We start from the raw sequence: 25752 nt of genomic DNA on the forward strand, positions 1-25752 counted from the left end.
ATTGAGATAGGGCGTCTGTACCAGTGATAGTGGCAATAGTAACGGGTTGAGGAATAAAAAATCGCCAGGCAATAACGGAAGCTCGTTTTCCATATCTGAATACGTCATACGAAAGCTTTTCGATTCTATTTTACGTAAAAAATAATCTTAGAAGGATAAAATCATTGAATCTTTCAAAAAAGCATTTCCTCCATTACTGGAACATGTTCCAGTAATAGTGGTATTTGATAACATCTGTTCCTATAATAGTGGTTTACATTGATTTCCCATTTAAACCCACTATTATAGGAACGTCCCACTATTATTGGTGCAAAGGAGCAAAAAAGTTAAGGTTTTTATTTGTTTTCTATAATTTTCTTACTAATTTTCAAACAAATTTTATACACATTCATATCAATTTCACAAGGGCCATGTTAGAAAAATACGCATAAAAGTAAAAATTGCCAATAACACGCTTGAAACCGCACTACCACTATTATTAGTACACACACTACCACTGGATCAGCCACCCTATAAGCAAATAATATGTTTGTCTACTAGTGCCACCTTGGGAGAGTTTTCCAAACTACAATGTTTCTGGGCGAATAGATCCCATTTAGTTGAACACTTTTGTCGAAGACACCAAATTCGAATCGCATCGCTGGACTGAGATATAAAAATAAAATAAAATATTTGACCACTAGCGCCACCTTGTGAGTGTTTTGCGAACTAATAAGGTTTTAGGATTCATTTATTTGATCAACATTGTCCAAGACACAAACTATGTATCTAATCACTTGACTGAGACATTAACAAATAAAATCTTTGCCCACTAGCGCCATCTTGTGAGTGTTATAAGGTTAAGAATTCAATTTTGTCGAAGACACCAATTTTGTATCTCATAACAGAACTGAAATGCAATCAAATACAATATTTGCCCACTAACGCCATCTAGTGAGTGTTTTCTTAACTGATAGGTTTTCGGGCGAATAGATCTCATTCAGTTGAAAACATTTGTCGAAAACACCAATGTTGTATCTCATCACTGAACTGAGATATAAACAATCAAAATGTTCGATCACTAGTGCCATCCTTTGAGTGTTTTCCGAACTACAATGGTTTTAGGCGAATAAGTCTCATTTAGTTGATCAATTTTGTCGAGGACACCAATTTTGTATCCAATAACTGGACCGAGATCCAAGCAAATAAAATCTCTGCTCACTAGCGCCATCTAGTGAGTGTTTTCCGAACTTATAAGTTTTCGGGTGACTAGATTTAATTCAGTTAAACACATTTGTAAAAGACACCAACGTTGTATATCATCACTGAACTGAGATATAAACAATCAAAATGTTCGACCATTAGCGCCATCTTGGGAGTGATTTCCGAACTAATAATGTTTTAGGCGAATAGGTCTTATCTAGTTGATCAGCTTTATCGAAGACACCATATTTGTATAATGGATCATTGAAGGTAGTTTTTGCAAGTGTTCACCACATCAAAACAAAGGCGCCACTGTATATGGGATTTAACATTGTGACAGCATTGCTGTTCTGTCAAACACACAAGGCTACGGTGGCGCTATCTATGCTTTCCATAGCGGCCGTTTTGGTTATTTTAATGATCCATTGGACTAAGATAAGCAAATAATGTTTTGGCTCACTAGCGCCATCTTGGAAGGATTTTCCGAATTTATAAGGTTCTATGCGAATAGATATTATGTAGTTGTTCAACTTTGTCGAAGACACCATTTTTGTATCTCATAACTGGACTAAGATATAAGCAAATAAAGTTTTGGCTCACTAGCGCCATCTTGGGAGTGATTTCCGAATTTATAAGGTTCTATGCGAATAGGTATTATTTAGTTGTTCAACTTTGTCGAAGACACTATTTTTGTATCTCATAACTGGACTAAGATACAAGCAAATAAAGTTTTGGCTCACTAGCGCCATCTTGGAAGGGTTTTCCGAATTTATAAGGTTCTATGCGAATAGATTTTATTTAGTTGTTCAACTTTGTCGAAGACACCATTTTTGTATCTCATGACTGGACTAAGATATAAGCAAATAATGTTTTGGCTCACTAGCGCCATCTTGGAAGGATTTTCCGAATTTATAAGGTTCTATGCGAATAGATATTATGTAGTTGTTCAACTTTGTCGAAGACACTATTTTTGTATCTCATAACTGGACTAAGATACAAGCAAATAAAGTTTTGGCTCACTAGCGCCATCTTGGAAGGGTTTTCCGAATTTATAAGGTTCTATGCGAATAGATTTTATTTAGTTGTTCAACTTTGTCGAAGACACCATTTTTGTATCTCATGACTGGACTAAGATACAAGCAAATAAAGTTTTGGCTCACTAGCGCCATCTTGGGAGTTATTTACGAATTTATAAGGTTATATACGAATAGATATTATTTAGTTGTTCAACTTTATCGAAGACACCATTTTTGTATAATTGGACTAAGATAAGCAAATAATTTTTTGGCTCACTAGCGCCATCTTGGAAGGGTTTTCCGAATTTATAAGGTTCTATGCGAATAGATATTATTTAGTTGTTCAACTTTGTCGAAGACACCATTTTTGTATCTCATAACTGGACTAAGATACAAGCAAATAAAGTTTTGGCTCACTAGCGCCATCTTGGGAGTGATTTCCGAATTTATAAGGTTCTATGCGAATAGGTATTATATAGTTGTTCAACTTTGTCGAAGACACCATATTTGTATCTCATAACCGGGCTAAGATATAAGCAAATAAAGTTTTGGCTCATTAGCGCCATCTTGGGAGTGTTTTCCGAATTTATAAGGTTCTATGCGAATAGGTATTATTTAGTTGTTCAACTTTGTCGAAGACACCATTTTTGTATCTCATCGCTGGACTGAGATATAAACGAAGCAAATATTTGTACGCTAGAAAGTTGTTTCATATGTTGCTTATAAATGCGACATTTGTTGGCGTCTGTGCGCCACCTGGTGAGTTAATTCTGAATTAAAATAGTTACCAAGTGGAAGTCAGCAGTCCTGTGATCAACTTTGCAGAAGACAGTTTTCTCCTAAACCTCTTTATTTTCAAGATATTTGCACTACAAGTACTGTCCTATTTATAGGACGCTGGGCGTTCGGGGCTTCTGTCCTATTTTTAGGACGCTGGGCGGATATGGGTTAATATATTGGCGAAGGCTTGAAAAAAAATCTGGGTGGAATCCAGGAAGCAACAACAGTAAGAATTTATTAAATAATTTTTAAACAAACTTTAAAGGCATCCCTTAAGGGGCCAAACCAAGGGATGCAGGTCGTTAGGTCGAAATAACATTTGATCATTTGCCTTGTTTTTTCTTTCTTTAAACCAAACACTGTTCTTTCTAGTTATATTTCACAGCAGATATTGTGGGCTTCTAGGTAATGCAAATTATCCTGATCTACCCCTGTAGGTTACCCATTCGACCTTACGGTTTATTAAAACTATCGGCCATTTTCGGCCTAATGACCGTTCGGCCTAACGGCATTTGGCCTAACGGGATAGAATCCAAACCAAGTTTTAAGAATATGTTCCCAGAATAGCGAATAAAAATTAAATTTTGTAATTCTTTGTTATGAAATGACAACATTTTCGTAATTTCTGCAGATACATGATTACTGCAGTGTAGAAGTGCTCAAAGAACACTTATCTTAGAAGACGATAGAGTTTGTCCCAGTAGGAACGATACTTGATGTTTTTGGTAGGAACATCTGAAGGAGTAATTATTCTTTAAGGGATATGAAGAAGCACTTGCAATGATTGTGGGATGAGTCCTAGGATGAAATACCTGGAAAATTTTCTGGAAGCAATTCGATCAAATTCTTCTAGAAATACATACCGAAATCCTCAAAGGTGTCCCAAAAGGATTTATGTGAGGTATCTCTGCAGCAAAAACTCTAAGAAAATCCACGGATCGAGTACTTAAAAGTTATGTGTAAATATTTTTGAAGGAATCACTGAAAAACTTCCTTGAAGTACAAATAAAAAATATCCTGGAAAAATTCCTGGGGAATTTATACAAGAGACAGTGTAGGGAATCATGGACTCATCAGTTTTCATGAGTTTTTGAAGATAAATTAAACCAGGTATTAGTGATGGAATTCCAGGAGGTATGCTAGGAAGATAAAATGAAGAAACCTCCGGCGAAATATATTAAAAAACTTACGAATGTGTCTGCAAATCAAAACAAAATGTTAAAATCCTTGGACTAATTTTCGAAGGAATTCTTGTTCGTGTTGACATTCTAGATATATTCTAACAACAAGTACTGTAAGAAATTTCGGGAATTTCAGGAATCTTAATAGATGTCTGGAAAAGTGTTACAATGTATCAGTACAGCCATTCATCGAGAAATCCTTCTGGGAATCCCTGGAAAAAATCACAAAGCATATCTGGAAGAATTTCTAATAAGATATTTGGGTAATTGCGGTACAATTTTCGAAAAATTGTCTTGAAAAATTCTTACAGGTAACAATAAGAAAGCTTCGCTTAGAGTTTTCGAGATTTTATCTAGGTAGTATATGATTTTTGTAGAAATTAATGTTATATCTTGAAGAGTTCTTGCAACGATCTCTGAAGATATTTCCATAGCAATCCCTAATATAAACCATGAAAGGGTTTTTGAGCTATTCGTAGAGGAATTAACGGAGAAGACATAGACTGAATACTTGAAAATACTCTTAGGGTAGAAGCACAGATTCAATGTGCACAAATTGAGAGCTCATATTTTAAAAGTCAATAACGGCACCGGTCACGTCCTTACGGTCATCGGGGAAGGGAAGCAATGTTAGTTAGACAACCGTTGTTACTAGAGACCGAGTATACCTCTGCATCTCCACAGTTGTCATGGAAAGGATATTGGGTTAGTGGGATAAGGTAAAGATCTGGGAGTCACCAACTTTTGGTGATGCGATCCATAATATAATCACGCCTAATCGGATTCGCGTTATAATTCGATAATCGCTTTGTACGCCGAATAAGTTTTCGTCACTCGCCCATGCAAGAGCAAGCGACGCGATCAATAGATCAAACACTATTAACGATACGCGGCGCTTGTTCATTTAACTACTCGACCGACGGACGACATGTTGATCCTGCCCTTATCGCCCGCCCCCGCAGGAGCAAGCGTCAAGCTCGAAGGATCAAACACAACTCCCCTGAAAAACTTCCAACTTCTTCCAATTTACTAGAAATCCCAAAGGAATTATTTTCAAAGTTTAATAAACGATTTTTTGCAAAACAAACTGGAAGAAACGTGATTGAGTTCTTGGAGAACCTCTAAGTAAAATTTCTTGAAAACTCAGTCAACGTATTTTTTGAATTAAAACATGAGAGGAGTCCAAGAAGCAAGAAATAATTAATAAGCTTTCTGCAGAAATTTATTGGTACACTTCGGAATAAATCTCATTTCGAATTCTCTGAAATATCTCTACAACGAATGCCGATAAATGTCTCTTTGAGCTGAAATTTTTTTCTCAGGCTTAAGGGTTTCAAAATACGATTTCGAATATAGTCAATTAACAAATTAACCTCTCAGTTAATAACAGTTGAAGTTTTCATTGAACACTAAGCATAGAAGCAAACAGAGTTTGTCCCAGTATCGAAAGAGGGTTGCCGGAATCGAGGGTGATTGGATAAATTCAAAACTTATTTATTGTGACAAACTATTTGTGCTGTTAGTCAATTGTTTTAGAAAGGAATCACTGTGGGTGCGTTTGAAAGAAATTTATGAAGTAATACAAAGAAGTTATTGCAGAGATTGGGAAAATAGTTTTGAAAACGTTTTGCACAATTAAGAAACAAAAAATTTTGAAAATAAGATTTCGCAATTGGACCCTGACTCTAAGCCCTTTTGGAAATTATCTAAAATTTTAAAAAACCTCAGAAGCCAATACCGTTTTTTTTTTAAAGGCACTCCGTGCTTGTGGCCACTACTGTACCGGAATCAGGTGATCTGTAGCTTCTTTACCGATACAGATCTACTTTTAACTTATTTATATTTACATCAACTTTCACTCTCTCCTACTCTTTTACTCTCACACCGAGCAGGTAGGAGAGGGCTCTGTTGTTAGTGAGGCTAGCTGCCTGCGAAAAGGGTCAGTTTGTCTCAGTCACCATCTGATACTGACGGAGGATGGATGTGCTCTCCAAAGCACGGTCCTCCGTGAGGCGTCTTCTGGTGGCTGGACGGGTTTTTTGTGGAGGGACTGGGAATCGAACCCATGACCTTCCGCTTATGAAGCGAAAGCGTAACCTCAAGGCTACAGACCCCCCTAAATACCGGCATTGAAAGAGGAAAACAAATTATTGCTAACCAATTGCTCAAAATCTTGCTATGCAGTTTGAAAGTGCGCATAATTTCAATTTAGGGCTTACTAGTCCAATTGAAAATCAAGTTACTTAGGACTTCTAAAATATTCTCAATCGAGAGAACGTTTTCGAAAATGCCTGGGAGACTGATTTGGAAGAAGTGAGAACTATTATTAAAGAAAAAATCAAAAATATGAAAGCTCCTGGCGATGATGGAATTTTCTACATCCTCATCAAGAAATTTCTAGAAAGTAGCTTATCATTTTTAGTTGATATATTTAACAAATGTTTTCAATTAGCATATTTTCCTGACAAATGGAAAAATGCTAAGGTTGTTCCAATTTTAAAACCAGACCAAAAACCTGCAGAAGCTTCTACCAATCGTCCAATCAGTTTGCTTTCCTCCATCAGTAAACTTTTTGAAACGTTCATTTTGAACAGAATGATGGTCCACATCAATGAAAATTCATTTTTGCCAATGTACAGTTCGGATTCCGCCATTGACATTCGACCAGTCATCAACTTTTACGTGTAACAAATTTGATCCGTTCCAACCAATCTGAAGGCCATTCTACTGATCTTGCTTGGTCTTACACTATAACAAATTCTGCTATTTGAGTAGATACGTCTGTTTCAATTAAGACCATAATACTGCTGAATCCTTCTCAAATCCATTCAAACACATTGTATGAATTCAATTTTGCTTATCTGCAGAATTCAAACTCTCATAAATCACTCAAACCTAGTCGCAACACGCCCCGAGAAAAAAAAATATGCTAAAAATTGCTCAAATTTCACATTCCGTTTCTGTTGAAGCGTGAAACCGGGGCAGTATAACCAGGACGTGTGGAGAAGAGCATCGTGATTTACAGTCAATACCGGTGCCCCTCGCCCCAACATAGAGAGGATACAACAGAGGCTGTGAAGTAGGAGAGCTGCGTTGACGACGGCGATCACGGCGGCGGCATCTATGTAAACACATGTAGCGTAGCGTAGAGGATCATGGAAGGTAGGTTAGGAACCCCAACCACGCCGCCGAGTGCACTTCCGTTTGGTGATTGCCCTGCCGGCTGTCGTCGCACGTCGCCCAGTTTTTACTTCACAGCCAACAACGTTGCAATTTGATAGCTATTTGTGTTGAACAAAATAGGGAGATCAAATGTTGGTCCGTCTATGTGACGGAGAAGGCAGAGCTTTCAGCTGTGCGACTGACTGTGTTGTTCAGGGGGACGTAATGCGACGGTTCCAGTAAGCTGTGACCATCATTAATCACTCTCTTTTCCTTGAGGCAGGGGAAAGGAGTGTCACAGGAGCCCAGAGTGGAAACTCTTTTGTACGTGTGGGTGTTGCAAAATAAATTAGAAATGTTTTGCATTCATGCTGGGCGAGGCGACAGCTAATAAGACTGATGTGTTGTTCTTCAACTTGGTGTTCTTAGGAACGTTTTTGAAGCAGTTAACTGAAACATTTTTTTTTGTCTACATGAGAACTTCCAAGTCGAACTCAATATGAATACTAACTGTTCAACTTGAACAACTGTTGTTCATTATAACGATGAAGACGTATTTGTTAAGTTGCTCTTAACTGCATTCCTCATTTAACTTTTTGAGATGACTGCAAAATTTTCAATTTAAACTCTTACCTATGATGGAGTGAACCCGAACGCTGAGTTGTGTTCGCACGACTAGGGAATTTTTGCGACTGGAAAGAAAGAAGAAAGGAAGTTCGATGATTAATCGCCAATGATTCAGAGCTGATTGATTTAATATAGAATTATGTTAAACAATATAATTAATTAGGTACGTCATGACTCTGGAGTTTACCAATATTGTAGGTCTGTAGCTTGTACCATTTTTTCGTTTTTTTCTATATGTGATGAAAATGCTGGAAAATGATAGGAATTTTAAAACATTGATCTTAAATGAAATTTCTCAAATCTTAATATTGATTGTGTTTGATGGTTTTAAGGGAAACATCGAGTTCGCAAAGTAGATATCAGGAACAAATAAAAGGAAATCAGTAAGAAAATATTAAGTAGCTGAACTTATTTTAGCTGACCCAATAGAACCCAATAGAAACATATGTAAAAACGATCAAAACACAATTAAATATCACATGGAGATTTTTCGATTGCGCATTTACCAATAGTATATACAGGAATTGAAGGCATAAGTTGTAAACTTTATTTAGATTTCAACGTTTCAGAGTTGCTTAATATCAATCATATCAGCTGATGGCTGATGATCTAAAACTATCAATATCACTTGCGAGCTATCAATATCACTTTGATTTGACAACCAACAGCAGTGATGCGACATCGCACTCTAGATCAAAATCACTGCAGAATGAGTGATCACGTGGTCATTATCCATGCTAATAATGTTTTTCAGTGACCAACACATAGTTTCAATCTATCTGCAACACTGTCGAAAATATCGTACTGATAAATTGCCATTTTATCTGCTTAATTTAAAGCTAAACTTAACCCATCAGTGATATCCATAGTCTATCGCCATCAATGCACTGGTGATGGAGTAGACAGCATGATGTTGATGTGATATGGAATGATCCGATTTGTATCGCAGTCGGCCAGTACAAATCAGCAAATTTTAAGCATTGATAGTGACATCGAGCAACTCTGCAACGTTTGAGATATTTTCAAAATCATTGTAGAATGAGTATGCCAATGATTTTGATTTTTTTTATTTCCTCATGGAAAATAAGCAGCACATGCAGGGGATATTTTATAGCGCTGTCATGTAGAAAGTCTAAATACAGAATATTCTGAGCAATGACACTAGGATTTGGTCCAGGAATTTCTGAAAGAATTGCTTTGGTCATAAAAACAACTGTAATATAGTAACCATGGTAATAGTCTATTTCATTCGTCCATTGCACGTACATCAAATAATTTAGGAATTTTCAAAGAAATTGCCGTAGAGATTTCGGCATTTTCGTCCCGAATTTTTCAAGAACTCGTACAGGAATAATTCTAGGAACTTATCAAAGTTTCAACCACGAATTCCACTGAAAACCACTGAAGGAATTTTTTGACGTCTTCTTGGTCAAAGAATTCCGTGATTTTCCCAAGCATTCCTGTACCAATAACTTCAGGGATTCTTCCAAACATTATTTTACTTATTTCAAATAAATTTATTTCAAATGAGATTTATCTGAGATTTTTTTCTGGTGTTTTCCTTTAAAGTTTGCTAAAATTCCTCAGATAGTTAGAAATCCTTCTTGATTCACCCTTCATTTTTTAGAGGAGTCCATTTTGGCTTTGTCCATTACTACAAAGATTTTTTAATATTATAAATTATAAATAATAATTTGTCCAGAAACTCCCAAATTACTTTAAAAGTTTTTTTTTAAATAATTCTTCTAAATATTTTTGCAAGATTTATTCTAAGACATATTGTACAAGGAGTTTCTTAAAGATGAATCCAACCATTTAGAGAATTTCGACAGAGTTCCAAGAAAATATTTTCGTTTCAGAATTATCTCTGTTCTTGTTTAGGGTATATTTCAAAATTATTTTTAATGATACCTCTATTAGTATCGCTGGGAATTCCGCATTAAGTAACATCAATAATAAAATCAAACATTTTTATCTTAAGACGAATTCCATCCAGAATGATTCGAAAAAAATAAAAATCGTGTTGGACAACCTTCGATTTTGATAACATTTTGTACATGTTTTTGATATGGTAGAATATGTGTTTTCCGTAGAAAAATTGACCATTTAAAGTCAAAAACCATTTTTGAAAATGGCCTATAATTTTTAAAAGTAACTTATTTGAAAAAATTTAATACCGAAACTGTTGGTTTTAGGGAAAAGTGTTCTATAAAGTAGTGAACCGTTTGGACTGTGAGAAAAAAAATACACTCTGCAAAAATATTTTATTTATTTTAATTGAAAATTCAAATATAAAACTTAAATTTTAAAATACAAAATAAACCATTTGAATATTTCTAAACTTTTAACCATAGAATCCTGATAGCTAACAGATGTTTGGAACGTAGTTTCATAATGAAAAAAAAATAATAAAAAAGTTTTTCTAAGAACAACTTTTGGCCGATTCGTTATGTATTAGCTATTCAAAATTATGATTTTTTGTCAAAATAAATACGTTCTAATGATACAATAAGAATCTTAAAATAAGTCTAAGCCATTATGATTATCTTGATCACTCCTCTAGAAGTAGTCATTTCCGAATTATCTAAAGTTTAACGCAAAAATAAATAAACATTAAATTAAAAAAAAGGTAATTTTTGTTAGTTATTTGCGATTCTCCATCAAGGAAAATAAGTAAGTCGAAAAATATGTGGTATTCACTCTAGAAAACGTGTAGTTATTGATGGAGAAACGCGAATAATCAATAAAAATAGCTTATTTTAATATTTGGATATTTTGCATTGAACTTGATATAATTCGAAAATGCCTACTTCTAGAGAAGTTATCCAGATAACCATAATGGATAGGAATCATTTCGAAAGTATTTATTTTGACAAAATAAAAACAAAATATTGAATATTGACCAAAAGTTGTTCTTAAAAAAACTTTTTTAAATGAAACATTTCTCCTTCATGAAACACTGTCACAAACATCTGTTAACATCAAGATTCTGTAGTAAAAATTGTGTTTTTGTGTAATTTAAAATTTAAGTTTAATTTTTCATGAAAAAACATAAACTATTTTCAGTGTATAATTTTCGTGAAGCCCAAACGGTTTACAACATTTTTTTTTTCTTCAAAATCAACAGTTTCGGAGTTTTTTTTTTTTTAGACACCGACACGTTAATGCTTCCAGTGGACGATTTGTCCTTTGAAGGAAGCACCACACTAGACAACGGACTAGCATGCAACGCCCAGTGGCACAGTCGGAAGACATTCCTCACGAAAAGTTTTCCGGTCTGCAGCGGGAATCGAACCCACACTCCTTAACACGATGCGGCTAAATGCCTGGAGACACTAACCGCACGGCTACGAAGCCCACAATTTTTCTTATATTTTTTTTTATAATTTTTCAAATAAGTTGTATGCAAAAATTTAAAACAACAAAACACTTTTTGTACCATATTAAAAATATGTGCAAAATTTACTGCAAATCGAAGATGGTCGAATTCTGTGATTGACCGATTTGACATGGAATTCGTCTTTATTGCCTCCTGGATCTGCATTAAAAACCACCAAGAAGATTTTTTCAGTGATTTGCGCAATAAAATAATTTCAGGTATTTGTCTGTACACCAAAATTCCTTCAAATTGTTCCAAGATTTTTTACGAGTCTTCAAATATTTCAACTTGTAGTAACCAAACTACTAAATACCATATAAATAAAAGAAGAATGCTCAAAAATACCATTTGAACAGGAACATAGAAATTTCTGAAGCAATTGCTTCATATTGTGAAAGTGTTGTTCCCTATTTGAACATATGAAAATTCTGGGAAACTTTCTCATTTTGAATACTTTTGAATGTTTTAACATAAAGATTTTTTGATATCAAATTACTGAAATACACAAAATGATTAAAATTTGATAACAATTCAATGCTCACGTATGGCAAAATAGGGAATCAGTTATGTTCATAACTGGTACACCACCTCTATATATTTATAATTCCATAAGATGGGGCATCAAAAGCTACTTCCAGGTGGAAACCCTGGCTACGTTTTCATAAGAGATTTTTTACCGACAGAATATTTTTTTCCTTTTAATTACGAATTCTTCCAAATGTTAAAGGTTTTCGAAAATAAATAGAGGAACGTGTGAGTTCGGTAATGATAAAAATCATATTAATAATACGTGAAATAATGTGAAGCATTGATGCCGGTGCCGCCATATATGGTTGAACATTTGAAGTTTTACCATGCAACCATCAGATGGCGATACTGTCTCCCAAGCAGTCTGTCAGCCGAGAGAGTCTTGACGTCTTCGTTTAACGCTACACGAATTTTACATAATTCACAAGGTAATAGACATTTTCCAGTTTTTTTCACATAACAAATTAATGTTAACCAAAATTTTAAATTGCAGAACAAAAAATTCGTTTTCAAAGATTTTATTATTTTTTGTGACATTTTTAAGGAACTCATTTGTATTTCTTAAACATCACTACTGTTTCATTCTGCTTATGGAACTGTAATGCTTTATATTTATTTCCGATACAGTAGTTAAATACGATGCAATCAAATTTCTGGCATTTATTTGGTTTCATTCGTTATTTTGTAATTTTTGTTGTAATTTTTTATGTTTGGAAACCATTAACCTCTTTTTCCATGAGGTCTTTCCTGGTAACAATGTTGGGAAATAACAAAAACTCGAGCAACGAATTATACAAAAAAATCTTTCTAGAATCCCGTCTAAAGATGGGGTTTGATTTTAAAGCATTAATTGTTTTCCAGAGCAGAAAAAATCCTACAATAAATATACAAACAATACAAATAAAAGTTTATAGATGATGTAGGGAACATCTATAAATAGGTTAGTTATAGGTTTGACTGTTCTTGGCTTGTAATGTGTGTTTAAAATATGCGATTTTTAATTAGAGTCATAAAATTTTGTAGAGTGTGTAAAAAAGGCTCAGTATGAAAAACTCACTGCACTAGTAAGTGCTGAGTAAGTTTTAAAACGAATTTGCTTGAAAACGGATGTGTGTTCTTGTATTACTCAGAGCATAATTTGCGTCACAATCCAAATTCAATTATGATCTAATCCAAGTCCAAGTGAAATCTAAATCTACTCCAGATCCACTTTAAAGCAAGATTTAAATGTAAATCCTATTCCTTCGATTCTAAATCCAGTCCCAAGTATAACTCCATTCAATTGAAACAAAATACTATAAGAATCCATTTCACTTCTAATCAGATTTGATCTACTCACATCCAATCCAATTATTTTTCAATAATAGCATAACGCTTTCCATCCAAATTGCTTCTAAATTATTATCAGTTCCAATCAAAAGCCATACAAAAATATATTCCGAGCTTGATTCTGAACCAATGCGTCATCATATTTCTCTTTCACGTTTTTTGCACATTTTTTGTGGCATTTTTGAATAACTCTCATTGGAGATTTATCGCTCCGAATATTTCATGAGCAGAGAGTTTCACATAATTAATGAGTTTGTTAAGCGTTCATTGAATTGCATCAGAAAACTAAATTCTTCGATCTTATTAAGATCATTTGTTCTACGAAATTCATCATCAAAGACCTGTCACTCCGAACAACTCATCATCAGAGACCTGTCGCTCTTTAAAATTTATCAATGAAGACCCGTCGCTCCAAAAAAAACATGTTTGGAGATCCGTCGCTCCAAAAAAATTTGTTTTTACTTAAAAATCTTCCGCTGGATAAATACTACCGACTGCTTCATTGTCATGAAATCGGCTCTGAGCAATACAAGAACACACACCAGATCTGAAGTGAATTCGTTCCGAAACTGACTCCGTAGAAGCTAGACCTAGTACAGTGAGCTTTTCGCTCTGAGCTTTTTTACACACTTAACAAAATATTAATTCTAATTTTTTTTACACACGCGAAGAATAAACACTCAAATTCCCTACAGAAGAGTAGATAAAATAAACCATGGCCCAAAAAAAGCAAAAACTTATATTTAGACAGAAAATAAAAAATGAGGTGTTAGAAAGTTGAAAACGCAGTGTTTTTCTAAGACACTTGCTGAAGTAAAACGCAAATTTAACCCAAAAAAAAAAAGAATTTTCCATTGAATAACCACCATAAGCGACGCATTATGAATTACTTTGTTCTAGAAAATTCAATGGTCTGAACAGAGAAGTAGCTCTCTTGACATTTTGGGGCCGTCCATAAATGACGTAGCATTTTTTCACTGATTTTTTACACCCCCTCCCTCCTCGTAGCATTTCGTCACAAATGCTGATACCCCCCCTTAGAAAATACGTAGCATTTCAAGCAAGCCCCCCTACAATTTTTTTATTAGTTTTCTTTAGCAATTGGGTTAAAACAAAATATTGGAATTCAAAAGTTCAATACAGATTTTGCTATTAATTACTGACTGAAACGTAAGGATAATTTGAAAAACAGTTTTAAATGAACTTTCCTATTTAAGTTGTTGGCTAAATTGTATTACTTTTGCTGTTGCTACCATGAACAATTAGTTTACAGATGAAAATATAGAAAAAAAGGAAAAATCATTGATTGCATTGATGAAGTAACGAGTTGGGATACTATAGATTTTCTAATATGTTGAAAAGAAATTTAGTTATATTAGAGGATTGTTTTTTTAATTATTCGTTGTTAGGAAACAGATTTCATGGAAAATGATCAAGATAAGATATATTTGATTTGAAATTGATATTCGTCATTATTATCCAAGTTCAAATCCATTTATCAATCAGGTGCCAGATGGAGAAAAGATTACACTTGAAATATTGGGAATGTTCAGAAAATCTAAGCGATTATTGTACAAGTTATTCAACTTTATTGATATTTCAGCTTAACTTCATTATACAGTCATCTCTCCCTTACTCGATATTGAAGGGACCATCGAGTTAGGGAGGTATCGAGTTACAGAACACAAAATCAATGCAACTGCGATCCAAGGGACCATCGAGGTAGCCATGAAAACCAACTTTTACTATGGTTCTCTAACTCGATATCGAGATACGAAATATCGAGTAAGGGAGAGATGACTGTAGTTCCCCATACTGAAATAATCTTACACAACCTATAACGATACAGTTAAATACTAAAAATAATCTTTCTTCAAATTACCGAGTTATTAAGAAAATTGAATGATAGAACAATTTCGATAACACTCGAATCTGTTGTCCAGGGTTTTCCATCAAGTTTTATTCAGGCTATTCCATCAAGAGCATTGATATATCAAAACAAATCGATGAGTTGATTGGGTGGAGATCTTCTGCAACCTTGAGAGCATAATTCACGGAATGAATATCTTGTTTGAATGTAATATTTGCCAAGACGAACATATGTTTTTTTTTTTGAAGAAATAAGCTCTAACAGAAAATATGAATAAAACTAAAACAATGTTGGGGACGGACCTGGTGTAGTGGTTAGAACACTCGCCTCTCACGCCGAGGACCTGGGATCGAATCCCATCCCCGAGATAGTCACTAAAATTATAGTGACGACTTCCTTCGGAAGGGAAGTAAAGCCGTTGGTCCCGAGATGAACTAGCCCAGGGCTAAAAATCTCGTTAATAAAGTCAAACCAACCAACTAAAACAATGTTTTCCAAGCCTTGATTTTTAATTAATTTATTTATCTTTTAATTTATTTATTTATAAATTAATTTATTATTACGTAAATATATTGCACTACAGAAAATCTAAAATTTTGTTATAATTTTTTCAATCTTGTCATATGAATGTTTTGACGCTGAATCATCATTTTATAACCCAACTTTATAAGTCAAACAATAAAAAAAAAATTGTATGTCATTATTTTTTCAGCGCCTCTTATTTTAGCGGCGTGATCCAAAATGCTACGTCCACTAGCTAGGACCCCTCCCTCCCCCTCGTCACACATCGTCACAAATTCGTGAAGCCCCCCCTCCCCCCTAAAAAGCTACGTCATTTATGGACGACCCCTTTTATGTGATTAACATTTTTGAATGATTTACAATAAGGTATTCAAAACAATCTGGTGATATTCTCGCTGGTCCCAGAAATATGGCTTAGGAAGATAAAACATTCTTATTAATAAATATGCATAGAATTTCCAACATATGTCTCTCAGGAAACTATCAAGCGTTTTGCCAAGAATTTCGTAATTAATCCTCTATAAATCTTCTCCCTAACATATTAACCCCCCTACAAGGCATAAGCGAAATATATTGCCTTACATTCACGAAGGGTTCCCTAAGAAACCTGCTGAGGATGACTGTGCGTGCGTTTTCTTGAAAGTCACTGGCAATCTAGTCAAGGACCTTACAAAACATCAAGGCAAAATCAAACACGGAATTCACTAGAAGGATCAACAAAATTCGACTGAAATTTTCGAAAAGTTTACTAATGCTCAACAAGCAACTTATTATGAATATAATGTCTAATGCAGAACTTTACTAGGTTTGAACCTAACGTCACGGTTCCAAACGAGACTGTCACACTGGCTGCCTTACTTTCAATTCGAATTTCCAAGATAATTCCGAGATTATCTGGTCATCCACAAAAAATATGTACTGTAGAAACTGGATGAAGTGCATCTGGGTACAAATTGAAGGTGAACTACATTGTGAAAAAAAAATATATCACCAGAAATCTATCAAGAATCTTAAATAAAATTTTGTATAAGATGTTGGGAAAAATTTGCCATTGGTTTCACGAGCATATCGTATAGCATTTTACAGGTTTCTGTTAAGAGTAAAGTTTGTATGGGAAATTCCAAAACATATTTGCGTTCATGGAAAACATCAGATTTTTATAAGAACTCAGCACAAGATTATAAACTTCAGGCTGATGGTTAAACAAATATGAGGATGAAGAGGATATGGGTTGAATATATACTCTTAGACTTTGTACTCAAGTTTTGCCGCCTCCGATCATACCTTACCTGCAGACAACCAAATAGGGAACAAAATTAGAGAAATGTGGCATAATTCCGTATCATGAAGTTGTTTGATCAAGTGTTGACGGAATTTAAGGACTTTTTCATGATAAGTGATACCCACCTAATTGACCCCAACTCAGCCAAATTAAGCTATTTTGGGCTATTATAATGCGGAAGCTGTGAGCGAATCAAAGTGTCGTCATAACATCGACGAATTGTAAACTTAATGGGATGAACTTGTCAAAAATATGGATGAAAATAGTGTGCGTAAATTTATTAACTGTATTCCGTGAGAAGTCCGTCGATTTATTATAAAAGGGGATGAATATTATTTTTCCATTGAAGCTAACAAGCAATGCAACATTTGAGTTAAAACAGAATTCATTTTTGTTGAATTATTTCCAAATTAATCGAATTTGTGTATGTTCCAATTCTAAACGGGCCACACCTTAAGATACTGTGTGTCCTGGAGAGTCGAGAAAGGTTTGACTTGGTCTTGCTGAATAGCTGCGCGATCACCACTACGACTATCTGGGCCGGCTAATATGGTAGTACTGAACTGTATATTTATGTTACTCTCGTACAAAAAACGTTGAAACACAGAAAGCAAACTACTGCTTAGGCGGCATTCACAAATTACGTAGCACTCTAGGGGGAGGGGGGGAGTAGGTTTAAGCGTTACGGCTCATACAAAAAAAATATTTTTTTTTTCTTACAAAAAGCGTTACAAAGGGTTGGGGGTGGTCAAAAAATTCGAATTTTAGCGTTACGTAATAAATGGACGCTGCCTTATAAACATTGATTTAGCAATGATTCCCTCCAAATATTAGACAAAAAAAGCATTTCTCTGTCCTCCAACAAGCACTAGGACTAGCACATCATATTTCCACCCATGATTCGACGAATGCGTGAAAGCGTAATGAAAGTTGACTGCTGGTGAGACACTTTTTAACATTTTATAATTGAGTTTTTACTCGTCCATAATTGAAAGAATAAATTTTCTTCCGGCAATTTGCCTCCCCTTCACTAGTGTGTGGACTCCGACGGCTTCTGTCTGCTCGTTAAAGGTATAGACACGGAGCAGCAGAGAATGATGTTATAAATTTGACTTGACCGGTTCGGTGTGTCTGTGCGTCTTTGCTGCTGTGAGCCGTGCTGCCTGAATAAGCTGTAAGCGGTTCAACTGCTACGAAGTCTTGGTCACACTGGCAGATGGCAACACTGCTTGCCACCCGAAACCGGAATGCAATCAAAAGCCACTCAAAGCACGTAAAACGATGGTAGTTAGCATTTTTCAACTGCTCTAGCTTTTTCTAGCCTTTGCACAATGGCCGGGTTCCGTAGAAAACGAGGACAAAACTAACAAAAATGATTTTGAGATTTTTATACTCTTGCATTATTTTAAAACATAGATTATTCATTACGTTCTTATGCTCCTTGATTGAAGTTTCATTTTTTTAGAGAAAGCATAGAAACTTGCTTTGGCCAAATTTCAGTTTTTCCCGACCACAGTGCTCCGAAGAGGACGACCCGCATCGCGCACTCTGGGAAGTTTGCTTCGGCTTGCTGACTTGCTGCGGATTGACGAGCTGCAGAAGCAAAATGAGCAAAAAACGGAAAATATAAACTCGTTCAAAACCGTCATCTTTCAGACTGACGAGCGCACGGTACCTACTCCCAATCAAGAAGGACCCAAGTCGTTGATGGTGTTCCAGTGGGAAAATATTAAGTTGAGAAATTGTTATTCGTCATCCGGTATGGGGTCTGCTCATCAAGATTGCAAATAGCTCACAGCAGAAGAGTACATAGTATGCAGATGGGAACTTCTAGACGGTTTGGTTTATGTGCACATGAAAAAGATAAGGAATACAATTTCCTAAAAATAATAATCAGACATAATTTGAAGAATATGAACAGTACAAAACTATCGATTACTAGTCGTCCCGGCAAACTTCGTCTTGCCATCAAGTAGGCTGTTGAAAAACGCTAAGGATCGTCCCATACAAAATGACAGTTCCGTGCACTCTCGTTTTTTAAACTTTCCCGGTGATTTTAATACACACGAACACGTCGGAACCCTTGACGAACAAAACGGAGAAAGAATCGTTCAAATGCGTTGACCCGTTCGTAAGCCATTTCGTGACATACAAACACCACTCCATTTTTATTTATATAGATAAAGCTTAATTAATCAAACGACTCTTGGATGATATCAATACACTTATCGAAAGCTTTCAACAGAAGTTCAACAGTAAAACATATAAAAACTGGTCAGAAACTTTTTTTGTTATGAAAATTGGTGCAGTGAATAATTAAACATTTGCATCAGTATTTTTAATAACAGGGATTGAATTCCGCAAAAAATCAGAGTATCTCTCACTAATCACTCTCTGTAACGATCATGATCCGCAACATATCATGAGAGTCCGTTTATCGTCTACTGTTACAGCTCTGATTACATCGGGAGGTTAACAGTGATGATAAAACCCAGCTAAACATGCTCCGATAAAGGAGGTGACATTTGTTATAGGATGTTCGAGGATTGTTTATCATGCCAGTAAAGTAAAACACCCACCCCTAATGGGAAATAAGTGAGAAAAATGGGTTTTATCATAATTATCTCTTTGGAGCTCTCCGTCACAGTTTCTGTTTATCAAGCTCTTTACAACTTGCAAGACATTGCCGATCATAGATCGTTACAGATGCGATATTTTCATCGCTTGCTTTGATCGTGCTTCTAAATCAATGTCTAAAGGGCAAACACGAAATTATTGCGACACCGAAAATGTCATGCTAATTTTCTTATAATATTTAGAATCAAACCCAAAATTTTAGGAAAGTTTCATACACATATTTACTTCAAAAATCAAAAAAAAAGTTAATCGATGAAGCCTTGAGTGTAAAATTGAAGGCATTTTTGTTTGATACTCTCTAGAGTTTTCAATCCCGGGAACATTTCCCGGGAAATGAGATTTCCCGGGATTCCCGTTTCCCGGGAAATGATTCCCTGTTTCCCGGGATTCCCGTATTTCCCGGGATTTCTGTATTTCCCGGGTAGTTCTATTGAAAAAGGATTGACCATCCATTTTCAAACCTAAACTATCGTATAATTTACTTTTCATATCAGTCTTACCAATGCAATTATCTTGCTAGATCACTAGCTATACTTGGATATTGATTTGTTGTTTGTTTTTTGTAATCAAATAGTTGTTGATAAAATTGATAGCTCTTTGACGATATGTTTTTTTTTTTCCAAAATAGATTATATTCTATACAAAATACAGGATTTTTCGAGGGATCATCCATAAATTGAGTACGCTCATAAAGTTTTCATGGATTTAACCGTCACATTTTCCATCGTTAGACTCTAGTTGGTTTTTATTCTAGTGTTTGGAAGGTTCAATTTAATGTTGGCACAGGTCGGACTCGATTATCCGTTGTATCATTTTTTTTCACTCCGGATAATCGAATCTTCCTAATAATCGAATCACTAAAAGAATAAATAAAATCTGCATTAAAAGAACTTGAATATTATATTTTTTCGTTGTTTTGTTTGTATAATGCAGTGGAGTAGCCAGAATTTATTTTTAGGAACATTAGGGGTTTTGAGAAGAAATTATTTTGACCGCCATACAAAAAACCTCTTTTACAAACCCCGTTGCAATACCAAATTATCTCAAATTTATGCATAAAATCTCAAAAACAAGAATATCAAAGAACAAACTCCGGATAATCGAGTCCGTCCTGTACATATTATTTGAACTTCATACGATGTGTCAAGAATAATCTCCACATGGACTCGATATCATAATTTGTGTTGTACTGAAACCTAGCGTACACGACGAAATCGATAGATTTTTTTTGAGAAACATCAATAAATTAATTAGAAAAGAGAATGTAGGTACCATACAAGTTTACTGGTATAAAAAAATATAACAAAAATACGAATAATTAAAAAAAATCATCAATTTGCTTAATTTTCACGTTTATGAAAATTTCCCGGGATCCCGGGATTTCCCGGGAAATGGCAAATTTATTTCCCGTTTCCCGGGAAATCAAATCCCGGGAAATTTGAAAACCCTAATACTCTCCATCAAAGTCTTTACAGTGTCATTCGGTACCAGTTTCTCAGTTTTTTTTCCATTTTCTTAGCATGTCCTTCTCGTCTTTGGCTGTCTTCTTGCTCTTCCGAAGTTCCCGCCTCATTATTGCCCAGTACTGCACCACCGGGCGCAGCTCCGGACAGTTTAGCGGATTCATGTCCTTTGGAACAAAATCTCGCGTTTAGTATCATATAGGCGTATCTGCAGAGATCGATTTCTCTTCGTCGATTTTCTCTTTGGATTAGTACACAAAATCCAATCGATTATCATAACATTTTACGATGCAGCATGGGAAAGGACGATGAGTAGTTTATACTGAATCCAAAATATCAGTTAAAAATAGTTGCCTGGCCAAGTTATTAGCTAAAGAGAAAATCGATGGAGAGAAATCGATCATTGCAGTTACGCCCTTATGATACTGAACGCGAGAAATGGACGGAATACCATTCCAGGACACTATTTAGTGGCATGATGCTAAATCTGGCCAAAAAAGCGGAGCTTCGTCATGCTGCTGCAAGAACGGCAAAAGGCGCTTCTCGAGGCACTCCGATTTGTAGATCTCTCCATATACTGTGCCCTTTGTCACGAAAGGCTCACTGCTCATTCCACAAGAGCATATGGCCCACCAAATGAAATATTTGGAGGCGAACTTAGACATTTTCTTCTTCTTAAATTTGTCGTCCACATCGAACTTGCTCTTGCCGGTGAAAATCTCCAACCCCGGAATTTGCTTAAAATCGGCTTTTATATACGTTTCGTCGTCCATTACATCTTCTCGTAGAGCTTCCGTGCCCGAGTTTTAGCCGTCGATTGTTGTCGCTCATCGTGGTTTGGGAAGTTCTTTACCTTGCGACATGCCGATTTTTTAGCCAAATCACGGCTTGAGACGTTGGGATTTGCTTTAATCATCCGCTTCACCGTTCCCTCCGTCTTTTTGTGCTCCGGTCCCGGTTTTTTCCAGCTCCTTTGCCTTGGTCCAACGTCAACCGCTCCTAGAACCGCTTCAACACTCTGGAGACGGTTGAATGGTGAGTGTTCATCATTTTTCCTAACTGCAGGTGTGACAGGTCAGGAAATTCCAGGTGTTTGGAAAGAATTTGTTCTCTTGACTCGCGTTGGTTCACCTCCATTTTCGTTGAAACGAAAAACGCGACTTCGAGTTTGACAGCATGTAAACAATGATGTGTATATATAATGATAAAGTGTGCAAAATTTGGTTGATTTTTACCCAATGAGAGAAAAGTTATGCCCTGTTTAATGTGTCGCAATAATTTCGTGTTCGTCCTTTAATTAATATTGATGATCAACTTACGATGTTAGCAACCAGCCATTGTTCATATTTAACACATACGGTGTTTTCAAATGTTGCTCTACAACTGTGTATTTAAACTGTTCAGTCCAATTCGTTCCTTTTATCTCAAGTTTTATCAGCTTCCAGTTCTTGGGTGGAAAGTTACGTACTCTTGCCAGTAGCTGGAAATCAATCATGTTTGGAGCGAGTTAAGCTTCATAAAATAAAATTGCATGAGTAGAGATCGCAGTAGGCAGCGCGCGCGAACGATGTGTTGAAAATTGTTCTGTCACATATTTTTCGTCTCCGCAAATTATTAGATTCGGCTGGTGAAACGGCTGGTTTAGTTTTTGAAGAAAAAGTGTAGTGGAAGTGAAACGGTTTATTCTGCACGCGTTCTGCTGAGCAGTACTTCATTAATGCCCAAGCAGAAAGTGGAGATGCATCGAGGCCGGACCGCAAGTTTTCAGGACGACAGGGCTGGAGAGCCGGGCAGTGGATCGGGCTGAGGGCTTGATCGAATGGCACTCGCTGGCCAATTGTTCAGGGTTTCAGCTTGAACCGCTGTCTTGTGCTCTTGAGGGTTTGAGTTTTGGCTTCGTTTCAACTTTGCCAGTTAAATCATTTTTTTTTGCGTCGTCACACCGCCGGACTTTTTTTTTTCGTCTTGTCGTCAGAGCAGCTCAATCAAGGATGCATGATCATTTTGGTGAGCTCGTTTCATGCTTTTATTTTAAATTTAGAATATGTTATGAAACGTATTTTGATCATGACAACGGTGGGAATGATACTTAAATGAATAGATTTAACATAATATGAACAGTTCGTCACAGTAAGTGTCGACATAGACACTTGCACATTAACATTAAAACCAGGTACCTTTCCTTTTACCTGATTTTTTCATTATAAAAATAACCTATGAATGGTTTGACGCTAAAAGTGTCGACTAACTGTATGTTCACGTTGCCTTCAGAGTACTGATAGGTGATTTTTTGAACTGAGGTTGCAGGAATCGCATCACTTACCAAGGTGAATCCTGATCATGCAGCTATGATCCCTCCCCACTAACAAAACTCTTTCCCGTGACAACCATTGATATGCAGAGGTGATCTCGGACTCTAGTAACAATGGATGTCACACTAATATTCACTTCCTTACCCGGTGACCGTAAGGACGTGACCGGCGCCGTTATTGACTTTTCAATGTTTAGAGTTCTTGAAGATGGAAAGCTACTACAAAGCTACATCTCTTGGTTCCTTGTGCAACTTCGATTATTCTGGTCAATCACGGAGAAGCAACTACGAATTGTACGGTCATCAATGCTTATGCTTATGCTTATAAAATAAAATTGCATGAGTGCACTACGATTTACACGCACCTTAATGCTTTCTGGGAGTTCATTTGAATTTCTACCCAGAAACGTTTAGTGTTAATTAGAGTAAAATACAGCACGTTCCCTAGTTTATGGAAGATATGCATGCACCATTTAAGCTTCCGTGACGCATAACCGTGAGAAAAACGTATCGTCTTTTCCAAATGCCATACCTGCTCATATAAGACTTCTAACGGTTCCGTCACTTAACATTTGATTTTGTTGCGGGATATCAACCTTCAATTTTCTCGGTCTGATACTGATTTCAATCATCCTAGGATGTATGGTCCGTTATTTGAATGATTAGGAGTTCAATTTTCTACCAGCTAATAAAATACATTTAGCAGTTATGACTGAAACCTATTTGAAACCTGAATCCAAACTCAAAAGAGATCCAAACTTTTTTGTTCGACTGGATATAGCATGTGGTGGAGTTGTGATCATCATTCATTGACATATAAAACATCAACTTTTTTTGCCGTATGAAACCAAAGAATTGGAACTTTGGATGTTTTTGTTGAAACACAGCTTGGTAAATATACTTTCAGAGATGCATGTTCAGCAAGTTAAATTGCTTCAAAGTAACTTGCAGATATTGACTAGCAATAATTCAAAACAATTTATGATTGGTGACTTGAACTCCTCTACCGGCAGCTTCATTTTTTACCGCTAAAATGTATTCATACCGTGATAACTTTTTTTTAATCGATATTTTTGCACCATTTGCACTCAAATATTTGCCAATTGTAGTTAAACATAGTGAAGGCATTTCAGTTCATCATGTAGATACTGGCACATGCTCGATGCTAATGAGTCTCAAAAAATCAACAACAGCACTTATTGTAACAGCTACTTATCGAAAGAGTGGTCAACAAGCAAATTAGCTTTCGTTCCGTTGCTGGGCTGGGAAGTAGGAACAAAAACACTCATAAACGAAAAAATATACACACGATCACATGGCATGGTATGGCAGTGACTGACTGCAAGAAAGAGGCAAAACCCTGGCATGACACAGTACAGAGTGGCAGTTGCAGACCATCGAGCGGAAACGCCGGTAGCATTGAAATTAGCGTCATGTTTTATCACATCATCCCAACAATCGGAACCGGGTGGCATACCTCGCGACCACCATGTCGTGTGGAGGACTGTTAGCATGGGTGTAGTCAGAGAGGTCTTCCCTCTGTCATAATTGCGTCATGATAGATTTGTTGAAGATTTTTTTAGAGTTCTTGCCATAAATTACTCGCAGGTTTTATCACGAGAGGGCAATTAATCTTGCAAGGATTCTACCAAAAATCTGTTAGGCGACTCAGACATTGACAGCAGATTCATCGATTATATTTGTATAAATCTATCCAAGAATTCTATAAAGAACTCTACAACTATTTTTTTTGATAGCTCTTCCTATTTCGCCATGAATTCCTCTTATCTATGGTCTATACTTCTCTTGATATTTTGTTTTGTGATTTCACAAAGAATCCCACCTACAACCACTACTAGTGCCAGTGGCGTGGGAACTGGGTAGGACAGGTTGGACATGTACTACGCACAAAACATCTGGGTGGGACTGCCAAAAAGATTGTCTTATCCACGAATCATCCATTTGTTATCTAGGAATGAGATGAGGAAATAAGAATATACTAAATAGTTGTAAAGACAAGACAAAGACAATTCACACCGTCTTCAGCCAAAGGCTGCACAGACTGAACAATCACAAACATTAGGTAACGGACGATACGGCACACCCAGTAGCCCAGTGATGATTTTTTTGTTTTACGATAAGTTTCCACCGACTGGAGCGGGAATCGAACCCACGCCTCGTGGCGCAATACGTTTGAACGACTGATGCCGCTAACCGCACGGCTACAAAGCCCACAATTCGTTTACTGAAATTGATTTGAAAAGGATACAATAATAAAGAATATTTATATTATGTAATATGAATGATAACAAAAGTTGATCCGATGAACGATCTTAAAGACAGCACTGGTAGTAGTTTTTTTTTGTAGAGAATTGGTCTTTTTGTAATGCAGTTTCTTAAAAGTATCTACTTGAACCAAAATGTTGCTTGCCTTGGATCCTGATGCAAAATTGTACAAGCTCAAACAAAAAACCTTCAGAAAA

General features: G+C 36.0%; 1 protein-coding gene across 11 annotated transcripts in view; it reads right to left on the bottom strand.

Annotated features, from left to right (window-relative positions):
• Positions 1-25752, bottom strand: part of LOC5572977 (FH1/FH2 domain-containing protein 1) — a 467818-nt gene that overhangs the window by 148142 nt on the left and 293924 nt on the right. For all 11 annotated transcript variants that reach the window (XM_021842727.1, XM_021842725.1, XM_021842726.1 and 8 more), the window contains one exon: positions 7955-8013. In XM_021842727.1, the coding sequence (XP_021698419.1) occupies positions 7955-8013 (59 nt within the window). The remainder of the gene's footprint in view (positions 1-7954; positions 8014-25752) is intronic.

Source organism: Aedes aegypti, chromosome 2 (genome assembly GCF_002204515.2).
Source record: "Aedes aegypti strain LVP_AGWG chromosome 2, AaegL5.0 Primary Assembly, whole genome shotgun sequence".
Classification (NCBI taxonomy): Eukaryota; Metazoa; Arthropoda; class Insecta; order Diptera; family Culicidae; genus Aedes; species Aedes aegypti.